Genomic DNA, 22544 nt, shown 5'->3' with positions numbered 1-22544 from the left:
GAGTGAGGCTCCTGTTAGGAAAAATAGGACCCTGAAAGTAACACAGAGGGTTGACAGTTCATGTAGATGTCTTGACCCTCACAGAGTTTTCCCCTTCTATGAAATAGATGGTTGGGCCCAATGGCAATATCAGAAAAATGCTGGATGCTGAGGTAGTTCTATTAAAAGTAACTCTCCCCATCCATATTGTAATCAATAATCAAATTAGTGTTTGGCTCAATCCTACTCAGATGCTAGTGTATGGCTACTTATTGTGGACAGTGACTGTTAAATACAAAAGACTGTGGTTTTAAATGTTCAGTGAAAAAGGATATGGGCACCCAAGTCAATTATTTGAGAAAAGGGCCTGGCCTATTAGGAAGTAGGTCCAAAATGTTCAAAGATAAGTGCCTGAAATGAGACATCTAAATCCATATCGGGGAAACTAAAGAAGTACCCTGTATCTAGAGGTGATGAGTGCTGATCTCACTGGGAACTGTGTATATTCAGTACATCTGAAAATCTGGCCATTTATTTAGGAGCATAACTGTATGCCCCCAAGTTTGAAAAAGTGTGGCCTACTTTCCCTTGATTGCAATGAACTTCGTATTTTTTTCAATAAATAACTACATGCTTTTGTTGAAGTTAGACCTCATACTTCAATATTTCTTTTTAAGGGGTGTTTTTTGTAATCATCAATGCCAAAAGCAAACAACATGCATTTAGGTGACTGTTCACAGCTCGGGCTTAGAACTGTATCATCTAACTGGATGTACACATTATAAACATGATTCCATTTTTAATGTATTACTAATATGTGCTCCTCAAACAAATCAGTTACCATAGGGCATAATCAAAAAGTGTCAGTATCAGGGTGGGCTTGTGATGTGAAAGCAACTTCAATGTTCATTGGCAACTTTCTGCAGTCCTCGGGTGATCATTTCAATGTACATGTAGAATGCTGTATAAAAGATGCATTACGTTCTAGAGTTACTGTCCTCTCAGATTTCTTTAACCTCTCTCCTCTCATGCAGATTTTCAGCACAGGGTTTTCCTTCTGGCTAGGCAATCAGTAAACACAGTCTCAGCAGATAAGCTTCCGGAAATGAGACTGGGCTTTCTGATCATCCAGCCAAAAGGAAAACACTGTGCTGAGAATCTGCAGCAGAGAAGGGACGTTAAGGAAATCTGGGTGAACTGCACTCTGGAGTGTAATGCATCTTTGATACAACATGCTTTGTGTGTATAAACGCAGATTCAATAAACCAGGCTCTAAGGGACCTGACAGCAGTCAAAAAGTATACACCCCAGTGCTAATGGAAGGGCTTGTCCTAGTCTTCCACTGATGCTTAAGATATTTTTAAAAATAACTTCAACTGTGTTTAGATTCCAGTAGCTGTGTGAATACCCCAATCACGTATTTAGTGAATATTATTTGATATTCAGCGTTTTGGATGTTATAGTGACTATATCAGACAGGAAGCATTTCCCAATGTCCAACATCTATTTAACTATTAGAATTTTAAAAGGCAAGTCACTTAGTATCTTAGTACATACAATTGTGAGGACAGTCCAGAAAGACAATCCCTCCCTCTTGGTCCTGGTGTAATTTAGGGTTGCTATCTACAATTGCACTGCTGTTATTTTTTTTCCAGTTCAGGTTCTTTGGAGAATATGATGGTGAAGAGGTGACTGGGCCTGCAAAGGGCAAAATGGGACTCTTCATGATTTCCTTTCAGTGGGTGTTGCAGTGGGCGTTACAGCCAACTGCAGAGAAGGAGCTACCACCAACCCTACGAGTTTCTATCTAGGCTCTAGTTAGCTCTGATTGAGCTTACCGAATGGATCCTGGAAAAAGGTCTCTGAGATGTTGAGAGTCTATTCCGTTCTGGGATTCTTAATATAATGCCAGAACCTTGAAGTTGATGGAAAGCCAGGGCAGGTTGGGCAGCATCAATATATTATACCCTCTATGGTTCATCCTCATGCTTAGCATGGATCAACATCTGCAGATGCTCTGTTAACTCTGATATAAGCCCAGGAAGACTGGCTTATAAGAGTCCATCCTGGAACTGATGAACCTAGTAAGTACTCTTGTCAAGGAGGATGCATGGTGTTTTCTTACCACCCAGAGATGGAAGCCAGCAGGCAACATGCCAATTGTTAGACTACTGACATATATCAGTGATGACAACAGCATCACGAGTTTGACTTATTTCGAGATCTTACAGTTGTCTGCACACACTTCAGACAGCAGTTGCATAGCTTTTCTAGGAAGGATTGTTCCAGGAGAACGTGATCAGCTCTAGCCACAAATATTTTGAAGATTTGCCGAGAATCACTTATAAGACAACTATTACACATACATGAACACTGGGTAACAAATCATTGCATCCGTATTTGTTCCATGACTTTAAATAGCTTGTGTTGAAATAACCGTGGTGCCAAAGAACACCTTACACTCTTTCAGAGCTTGATCACTGTCAGACCTTACTCTTCTGTAGGAATTAGTCCCTATAGTCCACAGAGAACTGTATTATTTTTGTGGTACTAGGATATCAGGGAATAGGGTTCAGATTCAAATGACCTAGAAGAATTACTTCCACAGTTAACATGTATATTCTTGAGATGCCAGTCATGGATGAACCAAATACACTGATGTCAAAAAGCCAAAGGTCCATTCATCCTTTCTCACAGTAGCCTAACACTCTTCCTTCCTTTGACTTTCACCACTGAAACTATCCAGTGTTGCTTGATAATGGATCAGTGTGCTGATAAAGATTACAGTCACTGCGGATGCAGAGTTAGTGGCTGAACTTGAAATGTACTGAGGATCAGCAACTTCCACATCAGTGAGAGTTGCAGGTACTCAACACTTCTCAGGATCAGGCCCATACTTTTTATATATGGTGATGGTATCCATAGGGACTAAGGCAGAATAATTAAAAATCCCTTTTCTATTGTAAATACTGCTTTGACTAGACACCTGTGAAGTAAGATATGTAGTTTATTTTACAGAATCTTAGCTAAACAAATACTTTCTTTTTTCTCCCCCTTTCACTATGGTTATCTAGAAAGAGCACTAGGATTGTGCCACCTAAGCATAAATCAAAACCCAGCTAATGAAAGCATTCTTGTTATATACTGTTTTTCTCCTCCTTTCTGTACAATCACTTCACACATTTGCTTTTCTCAACCAGAGAGAAAATTAGGAATAGCTCTGCGAATACTCAAGCTTCCTTTAGCTGTGAAGTCAGGCCTGTCTGCTTTTGGTCTCAAACAACAGTGGGGCAAAGATCTAACTTATCAATAAATGTCAGATTTACCTAAGCACTCAACAGCCTTTACTAAACAGATTAGTTGTGATAATGGCTGCTGTGTGATAAGAAGTTTGAAAGATTCAGTTTAAAACTACAAGAGGATGAGAGGAGAAATATAGACATGGAGATAGCAACTGATAAATGCCAATGTAGTCTAAGCGAGAACACCTAAGATTGCAAGGAACTGAGAAACCAAACTGCTAACATAGGAAATAAATCAGATTAAGAAATATCAGTTGGTGACTATACTGTACCTGAATACACTAAGATAGAAGATATTATATGTGCAGAGTTGATTATGAAGGTGCTGGGAATAGATAAACTCTGAAAACCTTTCATAATGTATCATAGAATGTCATGTTATTGGAAAGGACAAGTAGGTGAGGTAATGTCTTTTATTGGACCAACTTCTGTTGGTGAAAGAGGCAAGTTTTCAAGCTACACAGAATTCTTCTGGTTTGAAAAAGAGTTCTGTGTAGCTCAAAAGCTTGTCTCTTTCACCAACAGAGAAGTTGCTCCAATAAAAGATATTACCTCACCCACCTTGTATTGCTAATATCCTGGGACCAACACAGCTAAAACACTGCAAACAAAATGTTCTTGGGAAGTCCATTCATCCCACTTGTATATTATGCAATTCTTGCAATAAAGAACTAGGTTCTGAAATGACCATGTGATATCTACCTTTTAATGTAAAAAACCACCCTCTACACAGATTGTAATCCTAGTTCTTCTTTTGTACTAGAGTATGTTTCTCAGTACAATGAGGCTAAAAAATGCTTGGCCTGACTATTTTATGCGTTGAATTAAAAATTCTCCACGGAGTCTTTCCTGAACTTAGGCCTCCCCCCCCCCCTTTCATTGATGATACAATGTTTCTGAGTAAGAGGAACTGATTCTAGCAAGTGGATTTCCTCTAGTCTGCTGTTGAATGGTACTGCATTGAGACACTATGGTATTTAGATTGTAAGCTCTTTGGGGCAGGGACTGTGTTTTTGTTCTGTTTGCCTACTGTCTAACACAATAGGGCCCTGGTCTATGACTAGAGCCCCTAGACATTATTGCAGTACAAACAATAAATAGCAACAATATTTTATATTGCCCCGAGTTGTATGATGTAATGATGATGTGTGTAAACTTGACTAGGTTGAATTGTGAAACACATACTATTGGCTAGGCCCAAAATGAATGACAACATTGAAATCAACCAGAAGTTATTACACCTCTACCTCGATACAACGCTGTCCTCAGGAGCCAAAAAATCTTACCGCGTTATAGGTGAAACCGCGTTATATTGAACTTGCTTTGATCTACCAGAGTGTGGAGCCCCGCCCCCTCTGGAGCACTGCTTTACCGCGTTATATCTGAATTCATGTTATGTTGGGTGGTGTTATATCGAGGTAGTGGTGTATTATCATTCGTATTACTGTAGTGTCTAGGAGCCCTAGTTCTCTCCATTGTGCTTGGCAATGTACAAAGAGCACAAAAAGCCATCCCCGCCACAAGGAGTGTACAATCTAATATCGTATGTAACAATAGACTTAAATGGTTGTCACAAGCAACCTACAGTAGCCTTGATAAGTAAAACTTGTATGAAATGCATGAGCCATCTTTGTGTATCAGTCAACAAATGAGAAGGAGGAATTCTTCATTATTGTCAGATAGTTCTGAAAATTATCTTGACCCTGATACTTAATAATAATAATAATCGATAAACATTTGTTCATAAATACATAGATGTGCTTTGCAGACACACTGTAATATAGGAAAAATGGCCAGATCTTCAACCTCCAATTAAATGGGGGGAATCCTGGAAAGGCACAAAGCTGGCACAGTGAGCTATGCCAGCCTCTAGTGGTACCCGATTCCCCAATATAGGGGTTGTGTCAATGCTGGCTAGGGCCGAAGGGAGCAGAAAAAGGTGGAGCTGAATTACCATGTGGTCCACCAACCCCTGCTTGTGGAATGATCCTTAGGGAGCAGCATTTAAATTAGCCCTCTGGGTGCTCCGACTTGACCTGTGGTGGATTCCACCACTCAAACATCTTTGGCTCCCGAATTTAGGGAGGCATAAACATGTCTGAGAGTCACTTTTGCTTCCCCTTACACTCATCCTTGTGCCGCTGAGGATTAGTGTGATACTTTTTGCACTGCATTATGTATTGTTAGTAAATAGTCAAAATGCCCCCAAAATGTACCAAAGCAAAGTTATCTTAAATTCTTTTACCAGATTTAATGTATTAAGCAAGTGGGCTCCCTAAAGCAACTATTAATTTTCAGAAGAGACAACTTATTTATGCTTAAGATACATAAGTCATACATGTTGAATATAGTGCAGTATCTAGACAAAATGAAAAGTATTCTACCAATGTAAGGGATTTGTCCCAGCAGCAGCGTGCTGAGAAACAGAAGCTATAGTAAGTCACATATTTGAGTGTTAAAAATATGAATGACAAAAGAGTACAGCTAATTAAACATATTCTTCAAATAGTAACATTAAAACATATTTGGATGGAATGGCAATGCTCAACACTCAGAATCACTGTAGCTTCATTATCTCTTTGCAAAACATATATACTGGACTGAAAATATCGATGAGTATGTCTTAGAATTTTCACTAAGTGCTATATTTCCAGTGTGTTCTATAAGGAAAAAAGATGTAAAGATCATCTCCCCCATATAACTGGATTTAACACTGTTTTATGTGTAATGGTCAATTAATGAAAATCGTCATGCCTAAAATGTGTATATGTAAAATGGCCATCGCTTCCTGATGGTTTTAATTTGACATTGGAGATAAAATAACAAAAATTTCAACTTCAGTATTACATTTTTTTTATATACAGATAATAAGAAATGGAGTTCTGCAACTGCTCTCCCACACTGATTTAGGGGGACGTGTTGACACATCTTTATTTTTTTTAATTCCTTCAAGTGGGCAAGATGTGTTATTCCACTTAATCTGTTACATCTGTGTAAATACCAGTGTCATTTTTATCTAAGATAAACTTCTGCACAACATATTGAGGTTTACTAGTAATAGCTGAAATTTCTGTATTTACTCCCTAAAATTCTGACATGACTTAGAAACAATTCTGCAGTCACAGTACATTTGTTTAAACCAGTGATACTCAGACCTCATGGTTCAGGAGCCAAATTAACGATCCACATTACCCAAAAGAACCACAGCAGTGTGAATTCATTGTTTCATTTCCTATAGTACTATTCATATTTAAACAGCATGATTGGAAATATTTAGTTTATATGGGTATATTTTTTCTTACAGCAAATAGGTTAATAACTTAGTGCAAGTCGATAACTTAAATGGCCAATAACATAGTAAAAATATCCTGATCAGTTAATAACTTAGATGGGTTAATAATTAAATCACACACGATTTTAATATCATGTGCTATAAAGAGCCGCAGGAGACACATCGAAAAGCCACTTGCGGCTCACAAGTTGCAGAGGAGTATCACTAGTTTAAAGCATGTAGGCAGCTGCAACACATACAAGTGCACAACTGGAAACACTTAGCAAAAGGCAAAAGCCATGCAAACCATTGAGGATGAGGAATAAATAGGGGGTGGGAGTGGAGAGGAAAAGGGAAAGATGTAGTAAAGGAAAAATAAATGATGCATCCATGGAAGTGATGGTAGGCATTGGTAAAAGAGTAAGTGAACACCTCAAGAAGGAGAGAGAAAAAAAGGACAGATACCTACCCAACCTGCGCTATCTAGCTACCGACCTGTGGACTTATAGTATCACCAGTAGGCTCACCAAATGGATCACTGTTGGAAGAGGCCTGAGATCCATCAGGCTAGAATACAAGAACATAACACCTTTTTTCTCAACAACAGGAAGTGAAAAGGCAGTAAGAGGTTATTTTCATGCTAGGGACACATTCTATCACGTGCAGCTACTGTAGGTTTTAAAACACAAAGGGTAAGATCCTACAATTAATATGCTTTCAAAATTTGCATGGACTTCAAATGGGAGTTGCATACATAAGGGCACTGATTTAATGTCTGTTGAAGTTGATAAAAGAGCTGCCCCTGACTTCAATAGGCATTGGTCAGACCCAAAATGACAGCAGGCCCAGTCCCTGAAAGCAGATCTTGGACTAAATTCATAAGCAAATCTATGTGAATCAGAGAGAGTTTAATCTTGTGTAATTTATGCTCTCTTCTACCCCCTCTGCATGTACATTACAACAACATGGGCTCCTTTTAGCCTTTCTTTGACTTCAACTCAAACCCAGTTACCAGGGCATTTTATGACATACAATCCCCATTTAGCCAACCTCTGACTTTGGCCCACTCAGTCTCACTAAGTGTAATGGAACCTTAATGGAGAAAAATCATACGCTAAAGGCCCACAAGTGAGGTATATAACAAGAACAACAACTAGCAGGAAAATGTAAGAATGTGTAAGTCAGTGTGGGCCATACTGTTTTAACATATATACTCTTACACCTTCTTTTGCTTCCTTGGCATGTATGTTATGTCAACCTGGAATCCCTTACACATCCGTAAGTGGTGTAAGTAGGTTGATGGATGTTTGAGGGTACATAACTTACACCGCTTTACATATCAACTCTGAATTTAGCTCCTTAATATTAATATATACTATTGTCAATATCATGCTAATGTTCGATAGCTATCGAACCCATACTTGGAAATGAAAGTTCTTTGCCACTTCCCATAAAAAAAACCACCAATCCTATTGAAATATTTATTTGACATTTCCAGATGACTTTCAGTTACTCCCTGGTATTTTCTAGCTAGAAAAGTCTAGTTAGTATTAGGAGTCATGCTACTCACAGCTTCCTGCTCTTCACTTTTGCTTGGGCTTTCAAACCCCTCTTCGAAGAGGTCATCTGCAGTAGGGTCACTGGTATGAGAGACTGATGATTTTGATGGAGAACTCTGTCTGGGAGCAGGGGTTGGAGCTAAACAAAGATGATGGCAATAATAATGGGAAATAAATTCATTAATTTGTTTAGATAGACAAACTATTCAAAATCTATTCATGCTTAACTCCCCCAATTTTATTATTCCTAAATTGCTTGTTTTCTGATTTAAGCAAACAAAATCATAGTCTATAGTCTGAAAATTATAACAAAAATGTCACCAACTCCTTATTTTTATTCCATGCTTCAAATTCACCAACCCCAACATAAGAACACTCCACAAATCAGTGTATGAATTCTGTGATTTGAAATAAAATTAATGTAAAGCCTATTTCCTTTTTCAGCCTTTTCAGAAACTAGGATGTTTGTTTTTAGCTGAGATGGATGTTGGGGGAGCTTTTGACCAATAAGAAATTTCAAATGACAAGAAAAAGATCTTCATGGTGCATCTTTACATAGACTCTGAAAACAAAGGGCTTATCTATATGGAGACATAGTGCATGGAAAGCTGGGGTGTAAATCTACTGGACTCTGCCCTGAAATAGCAGTAGGTCAAAGCACACTACAGAACTTATAGTGCATGGCAGCAGGGTCCACCCAGAAACAAAGAGGATCATAGAATCATAGAAGATTAGGGTTGGAAGAGATCTCAGGAGGTCATCTAGTCCAACCCCCTGCTCAAAGCAGGACCAACACCAACTAAATCATCCCAACCAGGATTTTATCAAGCCGGGCCATAAAAACCTCTAAGGAGGAGATTCCACCACTGAGAACAGCTTATTTTCCATCCTCTTTGGAACCCCTTCAGGTACTTGAAGGCTGCTATAAAATCCCCCCTCACTCTTCTCTTCTGCATACTAAACAAGTCCAGTTCCCTCAGCCTCTCCTCGTAAGTCAAGTACCCCAGCCCCCTGATCATTTTCCTTGCCCTCCGCTGGACTCTCTCCAAGTTGTTCACATCCCTTCTGTAGTGAGGGGCCCAAAACTGGACGCAGTACTCCAGATGTGGACTCACAAGTGCCAAATAGAGTGGAATAATCACTTCCCTTGATCTGCTGGCAACACTTCTACTAATGCAGCCCAATATGCCATTAGCCTTCATGGCAACAAGGGCACACTGCTGACTCATATCCAGCTTCTTGTTCACTATAACCCCCAGGTCCTTTTCTGCCGAACTGCTCCCTTAGCCAGTAGGTTCCCCATTCTGTAGCAGTGCATGGGATTCTTCTGTCCTAAGTGCAGGATTCTGCACTTGTCCTTGTTGAACCTCAAAAGATTTATTTTAGCCCAATCCTCCAATTTGTCTTGGTAACTCTGGGCCCTATCCTTACCTCCCCTCCCAGCTTAGTGTCATCTGCAAACTTGCTGAGGGTGCAATCCAGCCCATCATCCAGATCATTAATGAAGATGTTGAACAAAACTGGCCCCAGGACAGACTCCTGGGGCACTCCGCTTGATACCAGCTGCCAACTAGACATCGAGCCGTTGATCACTACCCGTTGAGCCCAACGATCTAGCCAGCTTTTTATTCACCTTATAGTCCATTCGTCCAATCCATACTTTTTTAACTTACTGGCAAGAATACTGTGGGGAATGTATCAAAAGCTTTGCTAAAGTCAAGCTATAACACATCCACCACTTTCCCCATATCCACAGAGCCAGTTCTCTCAACATAAAAGGCAATCATGACCAAGGCATGACTTGCCCTGGGTGAATCCATGTTGACTGTTCCTGATTATCTTCCTCTCTTCCAAGTGCTTCAAAATGGATTCCTTGAGGACTCCCTCCGTGATTTTTCCAGGGACTGAGGTGAGGCTGATCTGTCTGTAGCTCCCCAGATTCTCTTTCTTCCCTTTTTTAAAGATGGGCACTATATTTGCCTTTTTCCAATCGTCCGGTACCTCCCACGATCACCACAAGTTTTCAAAGATAATGGCCAATGGGTCTGCAATCACATCAGCCAACTCCCTCAGCACCCTCAGATGCATTAGATCTGGACCCATGGACTTGTGCATGTCCAGCTTTTCTAAATAGTCCTTAACCTGTTCTTTCACCACTGAGGGCTGCTCACCTCCTCCCCATACTGTGCTGCCCAGTGAAACAATCTGGGAGCTGACCGTGTCTGTGAAGACCAAGGCAAAAAAAGCATTGAGTACTTCAGCTTTTTCCACATCATCTGTCACTAGGTTGCCTCTCCATTCAGTAAGGGTCCCACACTTTCCCTGACCTTCTTCTTGTTGCTAACATACCTGTAGAATCCTTTCTTGTTACCCTTCATATCCCTTGCAAGCTGCAACTCCAATTGTGCTTCGGCCTTCCTGATTACACCCCTGCATGATTGAGCACTATTTTTATACTCCTCCCAGTCATTTGTCCAAGTTTCCACTTCTTGTAAGCTTCCTTTTTGTGTTTAAGCTCACTGAGGATTTTGCTGTTAAGCCAAGCTGGTCGCCTGTCATATTTGCTGTTCTTTCTGAACATTGGGATGGCTTGCTGGGCTGTTCTCAGTGGTGGCAGATGACAGACCAAGGAGCAATGGTCTCAAGTTGCAGTGGGGGAGGTCTAGGTTGGATATTAGGAAAAACTATTTCACTAGGAGGGTGGTGAAGCACTGGAATGGGTTACCTAGGGAAGTGGTGGAATCTCCATCCTTAAGAGGTTTTTAAGTCCTGGCTTGACAAAGCCCTGGTTGGGATGATTTAGTTGGGGTTGGTTCTTCTTTGGGCAGGGGGTTGGACTAGATGACCTCCTGAAGTCTCTTCAAACCCTAATTTTCTATAAGTAATATTATTAGGTTCAATCTAGCTTCTATGAAACTCAATAGACTTCTGTTGGCTTCCATGGGAGTTGGATCTATACCAGTGTTAGTACTCGTATAATGGAATCTCTTTATAAACATTTTTTTGCAACCCCACAGTATAAGCACATTTATGTACCTAGAGCGAAATTCACTTCAGTACAGAGCGCCGGAAGAAGACCTATTCACCACTTAAGTCCCACTGAAGTCTCCAAAAATATGGCTGGAATGGGACTTAAAATGGCTCCCTGTAGGTATGAATTTCACCCCTACTGCGTGAATATTTTCTCATCAATAGTTTAAATATTTTCCAAACCAGTTTAAATGTGCTTAGTTTAGGCACATTTTGAAGAGCAAACCTATTACTGTTTTATTAAAAATTAAATTTTATCTTGCAACCTTTGAAGTTGTTGATTTCAATCGCCTATTTGTAACCTAAATCACGTTTCCCTAGCTCCAGGATGCCATTAACAAGCTTGATCATGCATGAAGATACTAAGATCATGGGTATTTCAACATAGTACACCAGAGAAAAGGGAAAAGCTTTGAGGAGACGGTGACTGCAATTGGAAGGATTTGGGTACTTACGTGAATTTGTAGATGGCGTTGTAGAAGTCACAGGAGTCAAATTTAATTGAGAGATGTCAAAGTCATCACAATCATCTGTATCCTGTGCCATCCCGACTTTGTTAAAATAGCTGGAGAAGGCCTCTGAGGTACAACTGAGGGAAGGCTGGTCTGGTTTTCGTGATGGCACTGGCGGAGGCTGAGCCATCTGGAAATCTTTGAACATTTCTTTTCCCATTTTCTGTCTGGGCCTGTCTGTCTGTGGACTTGATCTGGTGGAATCGCTTGTGGGTGGAACAGTAGCTATGGGAGCAATGGTACCTTGAAACATGGCTGCTTGTAAAGGCATAACAGTTTGTGTTGGCATGAAGGCAGTTGGTTGGAACTGACCAGCTACAGATGGCCATGGTTGCTGGGTAGGAGAAAAAATACCAGGTTGGCCCCATGCTATTGGCTGTCCTCCCTGCATCACCTGAGCAACTGGAGGCTGAGTACTCATGGCCAATTGTTGTTGAACGAGTGGTTGCTGTCCCCAGAAGGAGGGCAGGACAGCTCCCATTGCAACATAACCTTAAAGAATAACAACAGGATTGTTTTAGCGCATGGATATGAACAGCAAGAGGATGTGGTACAGGAAACACTGTCAGTCAGAAATACACAGACTGTGTTAGGAGTCACAGGGACCTTTACCAATTTATATCACTTTCTTAAATGTGTCAATCCTATGCTCTTAGCATGTGTACAAACAGTTCAATAAGTAAAGCATAACTGGACTGACTTTAATAATAATCACCATCCCCACTCATTAGAACAAAAAAATTATTCCCCTCCTCCTCAAATCACACGAATCCTACCCCTTCCCATAATCTAGAGAGAAAAGATACCATGTTGGAGTGCAGTTTGCCTTGAAAATCAGCTAACCTGGGTTTTGGTAGATCAAAGAACAAAGTGAGTTCCGGAGCAGAGGACTCCTCACAAAAAATGGTACGTTGTGTAACTCTACACCACTTCTACACCAACTCCACAGAGGACAGGAGTCTGTTACAGCCCCACTAAAGAACTCTAGCTTGTTAGCTCATGCTATAGCAGCTCATGCTTTTTGCTCTGGAGGGCCCTGGTTCAATCCCTAATATGTCGGCCCAGATGGGAGCCATCAAATTTACCGTTCCAGTTCAAGCCAGGCGACGGTTAGCTCAGGGACCTACTTGGATTGCAACTGCTTCTGTATCTCATGATAATAGAGGTTTTCTCTGATGGGGGCAGGACTCAAACCGTTAAGGGATTTGTAGAGGAAAACCAACATTTTAAATCGCACCCAGAAATGGGGACAGTGCAGATTATGAAGCACATGGGTTCCTTCTGAGAAGCAACCCTAAGGAAAGGAATGGCTAAATTTCAAATAGTTCATGTTTCTTAGTGGTCTTCAGGCTTGGCCCTAAGTAGAGCACTTTGCAATAATCCTATCTGAACGTTACAAAAGTATAGATAACTGAGGCAAGGTCTATAAAAGATAAAGGCATAATCTCGCCAAATGCAGATGAAAAAGCACGCTTGGCTACTTCAACACCCAGAAGCCACTAAGCATGCATACTTGAATTAAAAAAACATACTTGAAAAATTAGAGGTATATAGTACTGTATAATAGATGCCAAAAATCTGCACTGGGTAATAGCTTATAATGAAAACTCTCTAGTTAGGGGAAAGAGTTGAAGATTAAAAATTGGAGTCATTAAAACATTCTAATTTTGATTTGACCCTGCTCAGACAAAACTTCCTTGTCAAACTAATGGGAATCTTGGCTGAGTATGGACTGTATGACTAGACCTTTTGTTTGTCATTTACAATTGAAAAGAAAAAAAAAAAGATGAATCCAACAGAGTTTTCAACTGTGTTTAATATAAAAGGCTTTCTGAAACTCTACCCCGAAAACCTTTATTAAAGAAGAAACTAGGCGACACGCTTATGTTTTACTAATACAAAATGATGTTATATTAATACGAGACCCAAATGCTACATTAACAATTTTAATTTATTGTTAATATTTTACAATGTGGAATCTCTCTTTCCTCTTCTTTGTACTGGTATAGCAGTAGAAAAGAAACCTTTCCTTGACCTATAAGTTTTCCTTACCCTGCTTTTACCTTTTACTTTTGGTTTATTTCTGGGTTTATTGAATGCAAACTGTAAAGGAGTAAGACAGCAAAACAAAAATCATAAGCAATAGATCTTGGAATCATTTAGCTAAGGATAACAATAACACAGCTAAATATGTATTTCAGCAAATGGTTATGATGGGGAATGTGAAGTAGGACCCTCCACAACTTTGTCAGAGCAATTTCCCATGCCATAACCCCAAAACACTGCATTGTAGTTATGACCTTACTGACTAAGGGACACTGGAGGGTACTTCTTTGGAAGAAGTACATCAGAGTTTTCCATAACCAGTTGACAAACAGGATCAAAGTGCTTATCTGGTTCTATTCCATGTATCAGGTATGTTACTTTCAAGTGCCAACATAATAATGGAACATCGGTACAGTAAAAGATTACCGCTGTGTTACATTCCAGGACAGATGATACAGTACATTATAGCACTGAAGGTGTTAACCATCTAGAAAACTACTGTTGAATGATTCAAGGCACTCCTTTTTCTCCTTCCCAAATCGGACTGAATGAGCTGTTTTTGCAATGCTCCCAGCCCCTAGCAGCCCAGAGAGCAAGACCAGAAGTCAAACCTACATCTCCTGCATGTTAGTGCAGAATATTACATAAACTCTGAATTTTGAGCACTTTAAGGAACATAGAAAAGCCTATCTGAAATGTCACACTTTGGCTACATGGAATAGCTTTAAAAATGGTCACAAATTCTTCACGTTTCTTGCTGTGCCATCATTTACTGTATGTAGTTCAGAATGTCCACTGTTATTACTGGAAATTCAAAGCTAAATAACTTTCCCTCTCCTATTACAATAGCTTATAGGTATGTAAACTATATACTTGAACTTCCAGAGACTTTTTAGTCCCAGTTCTTTTCTTACTTCATCGGATATTAGCAAACTCAATATACTGAAGGTTCAACTTGGTACTGATTTGGATTTTCTTTTTCCTGAAGTACATTAATTGTAAGACATTACTGTAGGTAAGTACATTGCAGTAAGACAGACTATATTTTCACATTTCTATAGTGGAAAACTTTTTAACCCTTATGTTTTGGATGTTGAGACATAAAACAGAACAGATACCTGAGTTCCACAGTCCAGTTGAGCTAATATTTTCAAAATGACCAACCCTAAAATTAGTCTTTAAATAACCCTATTGGGTTCTTACCTGAGGGTACAGCAGCAGTGTTGAAAGGTACAGAACCAAATGTGTCTGTAATAGCAGGAAGTGACTGGCATGAAGATGGGATAAAGGCATCACCTGGAGTTGCAGGAGTCTACAAAAATGAGACAGGAATAAAATACAACGGTGACATATCAGCTACTGTTTCTGCCATCGGGAATTGGCATGCACTGAGGTGCCACATCCCCTTTATCTCCAAAAAAAGAGAGCTGCAGATGTAAAGAAGCAGCAGGAAAAAGATCAGCAGCACCATAAGACAGAAGACAACAAGAAAAGACAGAAAAAATACAGAGCTCTTGGACCATGAAGAAAAAGAACAATATAACTTGCACAGTCATATATCACGTGCAAATTTCTGACAGCACCTGTTTCTTAAGAAATAAAAGTCTGTGATTCTGAGGCTTAATTAACTGAGGATTGATGTAAACAATAGACAGAAAATAACTCAGAAAGGATTTTAAAACAGGGTGAAATTACTGTATTACAGAAGAATGATTAAATATTGCTCCAGTTCATCAATAGGCCTAGAGCCAAAGTCCTGCATGTTAGAAGAAGCCTGGTCCCATTGTTAAAGATAAGGATTAGGAGATGGGAGATCTGAACTCTCTTCCTAGATGTGCCACAAAATTCCTTTGTTACCTTAACTGCTCAGTGCCTCGGTTTCCCCATCTGGAAAAGGAGAATATTTATATTCCCCTATGTCACAATCTGTTTTGAGGCTTAAAAATGAACTGGAAAAATTCTCTATTTCTACTTTATAATGAAGACAGCTTGTTTCAAAGGCTTCCATCTCCTTAAAATAACATACACATTTTTGGTTTTTACTTGTTTTTAGATCCTTCTTCCCTCTCTTAGCTGAAGGACTTGGATATGATCTTTGGAGGTTCCGAAGAGCCATTCAAAGCTGTAACCACATCTGATGCTCTCCTTCCCGAACAACTAAGTTTTTGACAGAGTCCCACACAGCAGATGCCTCTGCTAAACGGAAGTGGGATGGGAGCTGCAGCTCAGGTTACAGCCCTGTACGACATCACCATTCAGATCTCTATTTAAAAAAAGTTTGAGGCCATCTTTGCACATCACAAAGAGCAGCGTGATGGGGTGTCCATGCCACACAAGGCCCGAAGGGGTCATGGTGGCTGAGTAGGTCAATTAACTGCATTGGCTGTATCTAAAGGAGGACCCAGGGAACAATGAGGATTAATTATAAAGGAAGCTCAGCTGCACAGGAACAGGAGGGGCCTGTAAAAAGCCCAGTAGCTGAGAGCAGAAGGGGGCTGCAGTCACTGTTAGGGTGACAGCTGGCAAGGTAGGAAATAGCCCAGAGACACAGAGTAAGGGACAGGACTTGATTACTTGTTGTAGAGTCCCTGGGCTGGAACCCTGTGTAGAGGGCAGGCCTGAGTTCCCCTACCAGCCACGGGGGAAGTGGCACCATTAGGGGCAGTGAAAGAGAAGACTGCGAGGGACAGCGGGTCCTGAGAGATGTTGATGCATGTGATTTCCCCGGCAGGGGAAAACCATAGTGACCTGACTGGAGGACCAAGCCATGAAGTGGGAGCAGTTGAGTCCTGAGAGAGCAAGACAGACGGATGGAGTGCAACCGCAGGAAGAGGCGTCAGCCTGGCAGAGTTAATCCCCAGATGTGGTCAGAAGGAGATGCGCCAGCGGTGACTAGAGTACCCCGTGACAAGCAGTGATTGGAGAAAAGGATTTTTCCCTTTTTGAATATGTTTGCTTCCTAGTTCTCTTTTATTTCACCACTGTTTGAAAAAACACTTTGAAATCATTCATATTGGAGTGCATGCTATTCACCATCCTGCATTTCTACACATGGCTACAGTAAACCTGCTTTTTACCAGCAAGGTAGAAAAAGACAGGGCAATTTTCCCTGGGTACTTACTGGGGGAGAGGTTACATCAGGAGGAGTGGACATGTCCCCAAAAAGCTCTAGTTGGGTAACAGCCTGCAAAGAGAAGAATACATCTGTATTTATCCTTTAAGGAGAATCAAGGAAGAGGGTGCATTAGACTGTAAACAAGTAATGAACTCATATCACCTATCCAAATTAAAGCTATTTATACCTTGATTGTCCCCTCCACTGGGATGGACTAGGCCATGGGGCTGGCTCACAAACCCAGAGGAGGCTCGAACATCTGCCCCTGGGAAACTCTTTTATGGGAGATCCACCACAGAAGGGGATAGGGCACAGAGAAAGCATCCACAATGGGGCATATTATCTTTCCACTCTTAGCTTCACTGGGCACAGGGGATATGTGTATGTCCCATTGCCACCCACCCTTCCACCATGGCCCCATCTCTGATCTCTGATGCCCCAGACTACAACCTCTGTGGGGTCCAGGGGAAGTGGGTCGGATGTTGCTATGGAGTTGGCTGAGACCACCGTTCCCCATGGGATGAGTGTGGCCTGCATGCGCCCTAGGGGATGAGGGGAGACACGATTAGGCCATTACGATTGGATAACTCTAAATTAATTTCATGCTAGAAATGTTTTACCAGGGACTCCATTATGGTTTTGGTTTTGAAATAGATCAACCAAAGAGGTCTCTCTTACTTGGACCAAAAGGGGGAAAACCCTTTCATAACATAGAGCAGTCTCAGTGGCTGCATGAGCAAAGTATTGGCCGAAGCTCAGACTCAGCACTCACAGAGATGAATTTAGACTGGACAGTGCCACTAGTGACATGGAAACCGAAGCAATTCTGAAGAAGCCTTGCTTTGACTGTGTCTTCTATGGCACAGAAGCCAAAATAGTATGAAACAGGTTCATAGTGATCAAGTATTTACATCTGCCATATAATATTAATGATTCCTCCTGCACTAAACTCCTAAAAAAGTATAATTTATTTAAGTATTTTGCTCAAAAAGAGCTGCTTAAAGGTATTTAGGCACTGATCATAAGTGGGATCAGTTGTTGGAGTACTATCCTCCTAAAATTCTTTGTATATTTAATTTTTAAAGGGACTTATCAAATTTCCTGTTGTGTTGCACAAAGTCAGATTATTACGGTATCTGTGCAGTATGAATTATTGCCCCATTATGAAACAGTCTGGGAAAACAAGATAACATGGTAAATCGATGAGTATTCAGAGTAGTGAAATTCAAACACAATGAGTAGAGCTGGTTGAAATTGTTTAGGTTCTTTTTTCTTTTTTGAAATAAATTTGCTGGAAATGAAAAATTTTATTTCTTTCTTTGTGATAAAAACATGAACCTTCCCAAACAAAAAATATGTGGTATTTGATTTTTTTTCCATTGTAAAATTGGAAAATTCCTGTGAAAATTACACCTCTACCCCGATATAACGCGACCCGATATAACACGAATTTGAATATAACGTGGTAAAGCAGTGCTCCAGGGGGGCAGAGCTGCGCACTCCGGTGGATCAAAGCAAGTTCAATATAATGCGGTTTCACCTATAACACGGTAAGATTTTTTTGGCTCCCGAGGACAGCGCTATATCGGGGTAGAGGTGTACCAAAAAAAAGCAGGGGGAATTTTTGTTTCTTTAATTTTTTTCCATGGAAAATACTCACCATTTTCTGACTAGCTTTAACAATTAATTACTGGTCAAGATTCTGGAGTCTAACTGCCTTCCCCCATCAACCTTATCATTTAGACCAGGGATAGCTCCCCTTTCACCCAACCTCTGAAAAATATCAGGGTAAAATCTTTACAGTTTCATTTTAAATTAATCTCTAGACCAGTGGTTCCCAAACTTGTTCCGCCGCTCGTGCAGGGAAAGCCCCTGGCGGGCCGGGCCGGTTTGTTTAACTGCCCCGTCCGCAGGTTTGGCTGATCGTGGCTCCCAGTGGTCGCGGTTCGCTGCTCCAGGCCAATGGGAGCTGCTGGATATACTGGCGGGCTGAGGGATGTACTGGCCTCCACTTCCAGCAGCTTCCGTTGGCCTGGAGCAACGAACCACGGCCAGTGGGAGCCGCGATCGGCTGAACCTGTGGACGGGGCAGGTAAACAAACCGGCCTGGCCGGCAAGGGGCTTTCCCTGCACAAGCGGTGGAACAAGTTTGGGAACCACTGCTCTAGACGCGATAAATCAATCCCCGAATCGACGCCCGTATTCCACCTTGGCAGGAGGAGTAAGCGGAGTCGACGGGGGAGCTGCGGCGGTCGACTTGCCACCATGAGGATAGCCAGGTAAGTCGAACTAAGATACTTCGACTTCAGCTATGCGAATCTTAGTTCGAACCCCCCCGCTAGTGTAGCCCAGGCCTTTGGTACTAATAGAAGAACTATAGAACTAGTCTCTCCAAGAGATGAAGCAGATCACTCTGGTACTGTGCACAAAATTGCTAACCATTTAATCTTAGCAATGTCTAGAAAAACCTGATTGATAATGATACTCCTATTTAATCATTTCAGATGAAACTTCATGCCAACCAGGTGCCACCAATGGTTGCGGGGATTGTACAATAGCAAAGAGTTACTTCCTTCTAAGATCTCTAAATTGCTTGTTTGAGGTTGTTCCTAAAACTTCTGTCTCTGCATCATTGTAAAGCTTCTGGCTAGAACCTCCCCCAGTCTCCTCTTGTCTGACTTCCTGCTAGCATTCTAAAGAAACTGTACATGTGCCTTCACAGACGAGACCATGTGGGTTTTCCCTGCCCACAGGGAAGGATCCTCCAAGCCTTCCTCTCCCACCAATAGGGAGAGAAAGTGAGAAGCAGAGCTGCCAGTGACTGCATGGGGTACCAGGTAGTGAGATCGTGTCCTGCACTACCCAAGTTGTCAGCCTGGAGGGAAGAGTCTGAGTAGTGGGCAAGGGGCAGAAGTTTTGATGGAACCCTTATCTCACGATTCATATTAATCTAGCCTGATGTAGAATAATCTACATTAATGAATCTATATTAGAATGAATCCCACAATTCATATTAATCTGGCCTAATGCAGAATAAGTACAACTGAGAATTTATCACAATGAATCTTTCTGAACTCAAGGTTTCAGCATTTAGTTCAACAGTGGCAAGTCACATAACCTCTCTGTGACTGTCACTCTGTAGAATGGGGATAACGATACTTTTCAAAGTGCTTTAAGGTGTGTGCACCTGTGGAAATTCATCTCAGGTAAAGCTCCAATGAGCTCACGAGACCTCTCTGATATCACAGTGATGGGGACTATATAAACTGATTGCTAGATAGAGCAATATTGGGTTGCCATTAATGTTTATTCTAATGAGCCCTTCTTCATGGCGACCCCAGAAAAAGAGCAATATATTGACAGCAGAGTTAGTTTTGGCATGACCGCAACTTTGTGTACAACAGATGCTAGAAAGCTATGTCAGCAAATCTAAACTGTAATTTAGTGTGAAAATAACTTTCGAGGATACTTGCTAGAGAGGCTTAAACAGCAACATTTGAATCTGGATTTCAAATCCCTCAAAGTCTGGGATTGTTTGGATGAGGAGTTCTAGTTCTAGACCCTCGCTAGGGCTAAATTCTCTACTGGTCTAAATGAGCACAGCTCCTTTCACATAAATGGAGTTTCAGCCATTGGCAGAAATTTTGGCAGCTAATCTTTACCTTTCATTGGTTTTAAACAGTTTCACTTTCTGGGTCACCACACAGATGAATTTGCCAACTATATCATTTCTTTTTAAATTATTCGTACTTGGCATTAGCTACATTCTGGCGCAGCTAAACCCAAATTGAGCGTTTTCAAATTGCACTAATTCTAGTGGCGATTTCATCGACATTTCCCTTTCACATTTTTAGTGTCATAACCTTACCTGAGTGACTGTAACAAGATTTTCATCAATGTCCAGCAATAAGTTTCCATTCTGCAGCTGTAAAGCATGATTTATGACAATGAAATGAATGATTTATGAAAATGACATGAGTTCTGAGCATGACAATGATAACCTCCATAATTATTGACTTCACTATGGAAATGAAAACCCTTTCAGCCTTGTAGCAAGCTGCTGTACTCACCTCAAAGATAACAAATCACATGTTTAACAACGGTGCATTTGAATGCTGTTAACATCAAGTGTAAATATACATTACACTTGCCTGTAGTACACTCTTGTACAAATGCCAGTTCTGTCGTGAATAAGGCTACATCAGTGCAGACATTAGAAATAGTTACTCTTTAAGGGATTAATAAGTTTAGCTATAAAAATTCATTATGGTGCCTACTCCTGTGCCCATTGAAGTTAATGGGAATCTTTATTGGCTTTAATGGGGAAAGGAGTTGGCATTCTCAGCTAAATAATTTGATAATATACACGTGGGGTAAGAAAAGGCTCTAAAAGCAAATAATATATGCAGCAAAATACAATGTCTATTTAACTAGGTAAAATTATGGCTTTTGAAAAGTGTATTTATAAATTAATAAATGCACATCTAAGATTACAAAGACCCTTTCTATAATCTGCAAGAGAATATTTTTTAAAATCCTGGTATTAATGAATCCAAGATAAATCTAAATCTACAGGGTTGTGTGTAAATGTATATATAATGGAATATACTAAAAATCCCACTGTTACCTATAACTATAATATCTGATCACTGACTTAAATGTCATCAGCGGACTAAATTTGAGTGTGATAAACATAAATGTTTTAAAGTGGGAGGGGACAAACCAGAATGATTTTTGCAACATAACGAGAACTACAATAGCAAATTAATTAAAGTTTAATCTGTGATCCGTTTAAGAGTGCAAGGGGCCAGAAGATGCCATTCCAGGAAGCTGGAATAACAAAGGCCCAGGAAATGGGCTGACAGCGGAAGAGAGCAAGCAGTCCTGAGGAATTAGGAGTTGGATGTAGGGGAAACCCCAGAACACTATTCCTTTAAGGGCCTAGGATCGGGAGCCCTATCATGTAGGATTGGACAGGACTCCCTTCTTCTCCAATCCATCGGGAGGAGCTCTTTGGAGGAGGGCAGTATATAGACTGCTTTCTCCTTCAAAATAGTGCAGACACTGGCAAGAGAAGGAGGTCAGAGCCAGAAGGCTAAACTCCAGGGAGAGACAGCCATGAGAAGCAGCCCTGTGAAGACCATGCTGTGCCTGTGTGTGGATGGCAGAAGAGCCAGAGATAAGTGTGAACCTTTGAGCTGCAGTGATGGACTTTATTGGTGGGACAGCCTGGAAATGTTTCTGGGCATTAAACCAACCCCAAGTAGAAGGCAGTAGAACTTCTAAGACGCCGTGGGGAGTTTGTATGGGGCCCTGAAGAGGGAGCACACAGGGACAGCTGCTGCAAAGGGAATTCTGGTCATGAGGGACTGCTCAAGAAGTGGCAGCCCTGTTACCTGATGACAAACCCACCAGTCAGTAATTCACTGGAAGTTTAAAAATAGCCTGAGAGGGTGGTTCTCCTGTGTCTCTGATAATAAAATTCTGGCAAAAAGCAATGCCAGATGAAGAAAGTATGACATATTATATATACAGGGCCCAATATTGTAGACTCTGTGTGTGAGGAACTCCCACTGAAGTTAAGGGAAGCATGAAATCAGGCTTAGGCTATTAGCCCCAGAACCTCACTATAAATCCAGAAAGCATTCTTGATATAAAAATTGAAAGGCTTAGGCCTTGAATAAGGACCTCAGGCTTTAGCCAACAGATTATTTTTCTTGATTTTGACCA

At 40.9% G+C, this 22544-nt stretch overlaps 1 protein-coding gene across 13 annotated transcripts in view; it reads right to left on the bottom strand.

Annotated features, from left to right (window-relative positions):
• Positions 1 to 22544, bottom strand: part of DAB1 (DAB adaptor protein 1) — a 701405-nt gene that overhangs the window by 3918 nt on the left and 674943 nt on the right. For 10 of the 13 annotated variants that reach the window (XM_054038504.1, XM_054038506.1, XM_054038507.1 and 7 more), the window contains 6 exons: positions 20683 to 20739; positions 16821 to 16883; positions 14903 to 15011; positions 11597 to 12145; positions 8123 to 8250; positions 7022 to 7119 (listed from right to left, as the gene is read on the bottom strand). In XM_054038504.1, the coding sequence (XP_053894479.1) occupies positions 7036 to 7119; positions 8123 to 8250; positions 11597 to 12145; positions 14903 to 15011; positions 16821 to 16883; positions 20683 to 20739 (990 nt within the window). In that variant the 3' untranslated portion in view covers positions 7022 to 7035. The remainder of the gene's footprint in view (positions 1 to 7021; positions 7120 to 8122; positions 8251 to 11596; positions 12146 to 14902; positions 15012 to 16820; positions 16884 to 20682; positions 20740 to 22544) is intronic. The other 3 variants (XM_054038513.1, XM_054038516.1, XM_054038512.1) reach the window with 2 other exon arrangements.

The sequence above is a fragment of the Malaclemys terrapin genome, chromosome 8 (genome assembly GCF_027887155.1).
Source record: "Malaclemys terrapin pileata isolate rMalTer1 chromosome 8, rMalTer1.hap1, whole genome shotgun sequence".
In the NCBI taxonomy this organism is placed as follows: Eukaryota; Metazoa; Chordata; order Testudines; family Emydidae; genus Malaclemys; species Malaclemys terrapin.
This window is presented reverse-complemented; position numbering and strand designations above follow the sequence as displayed.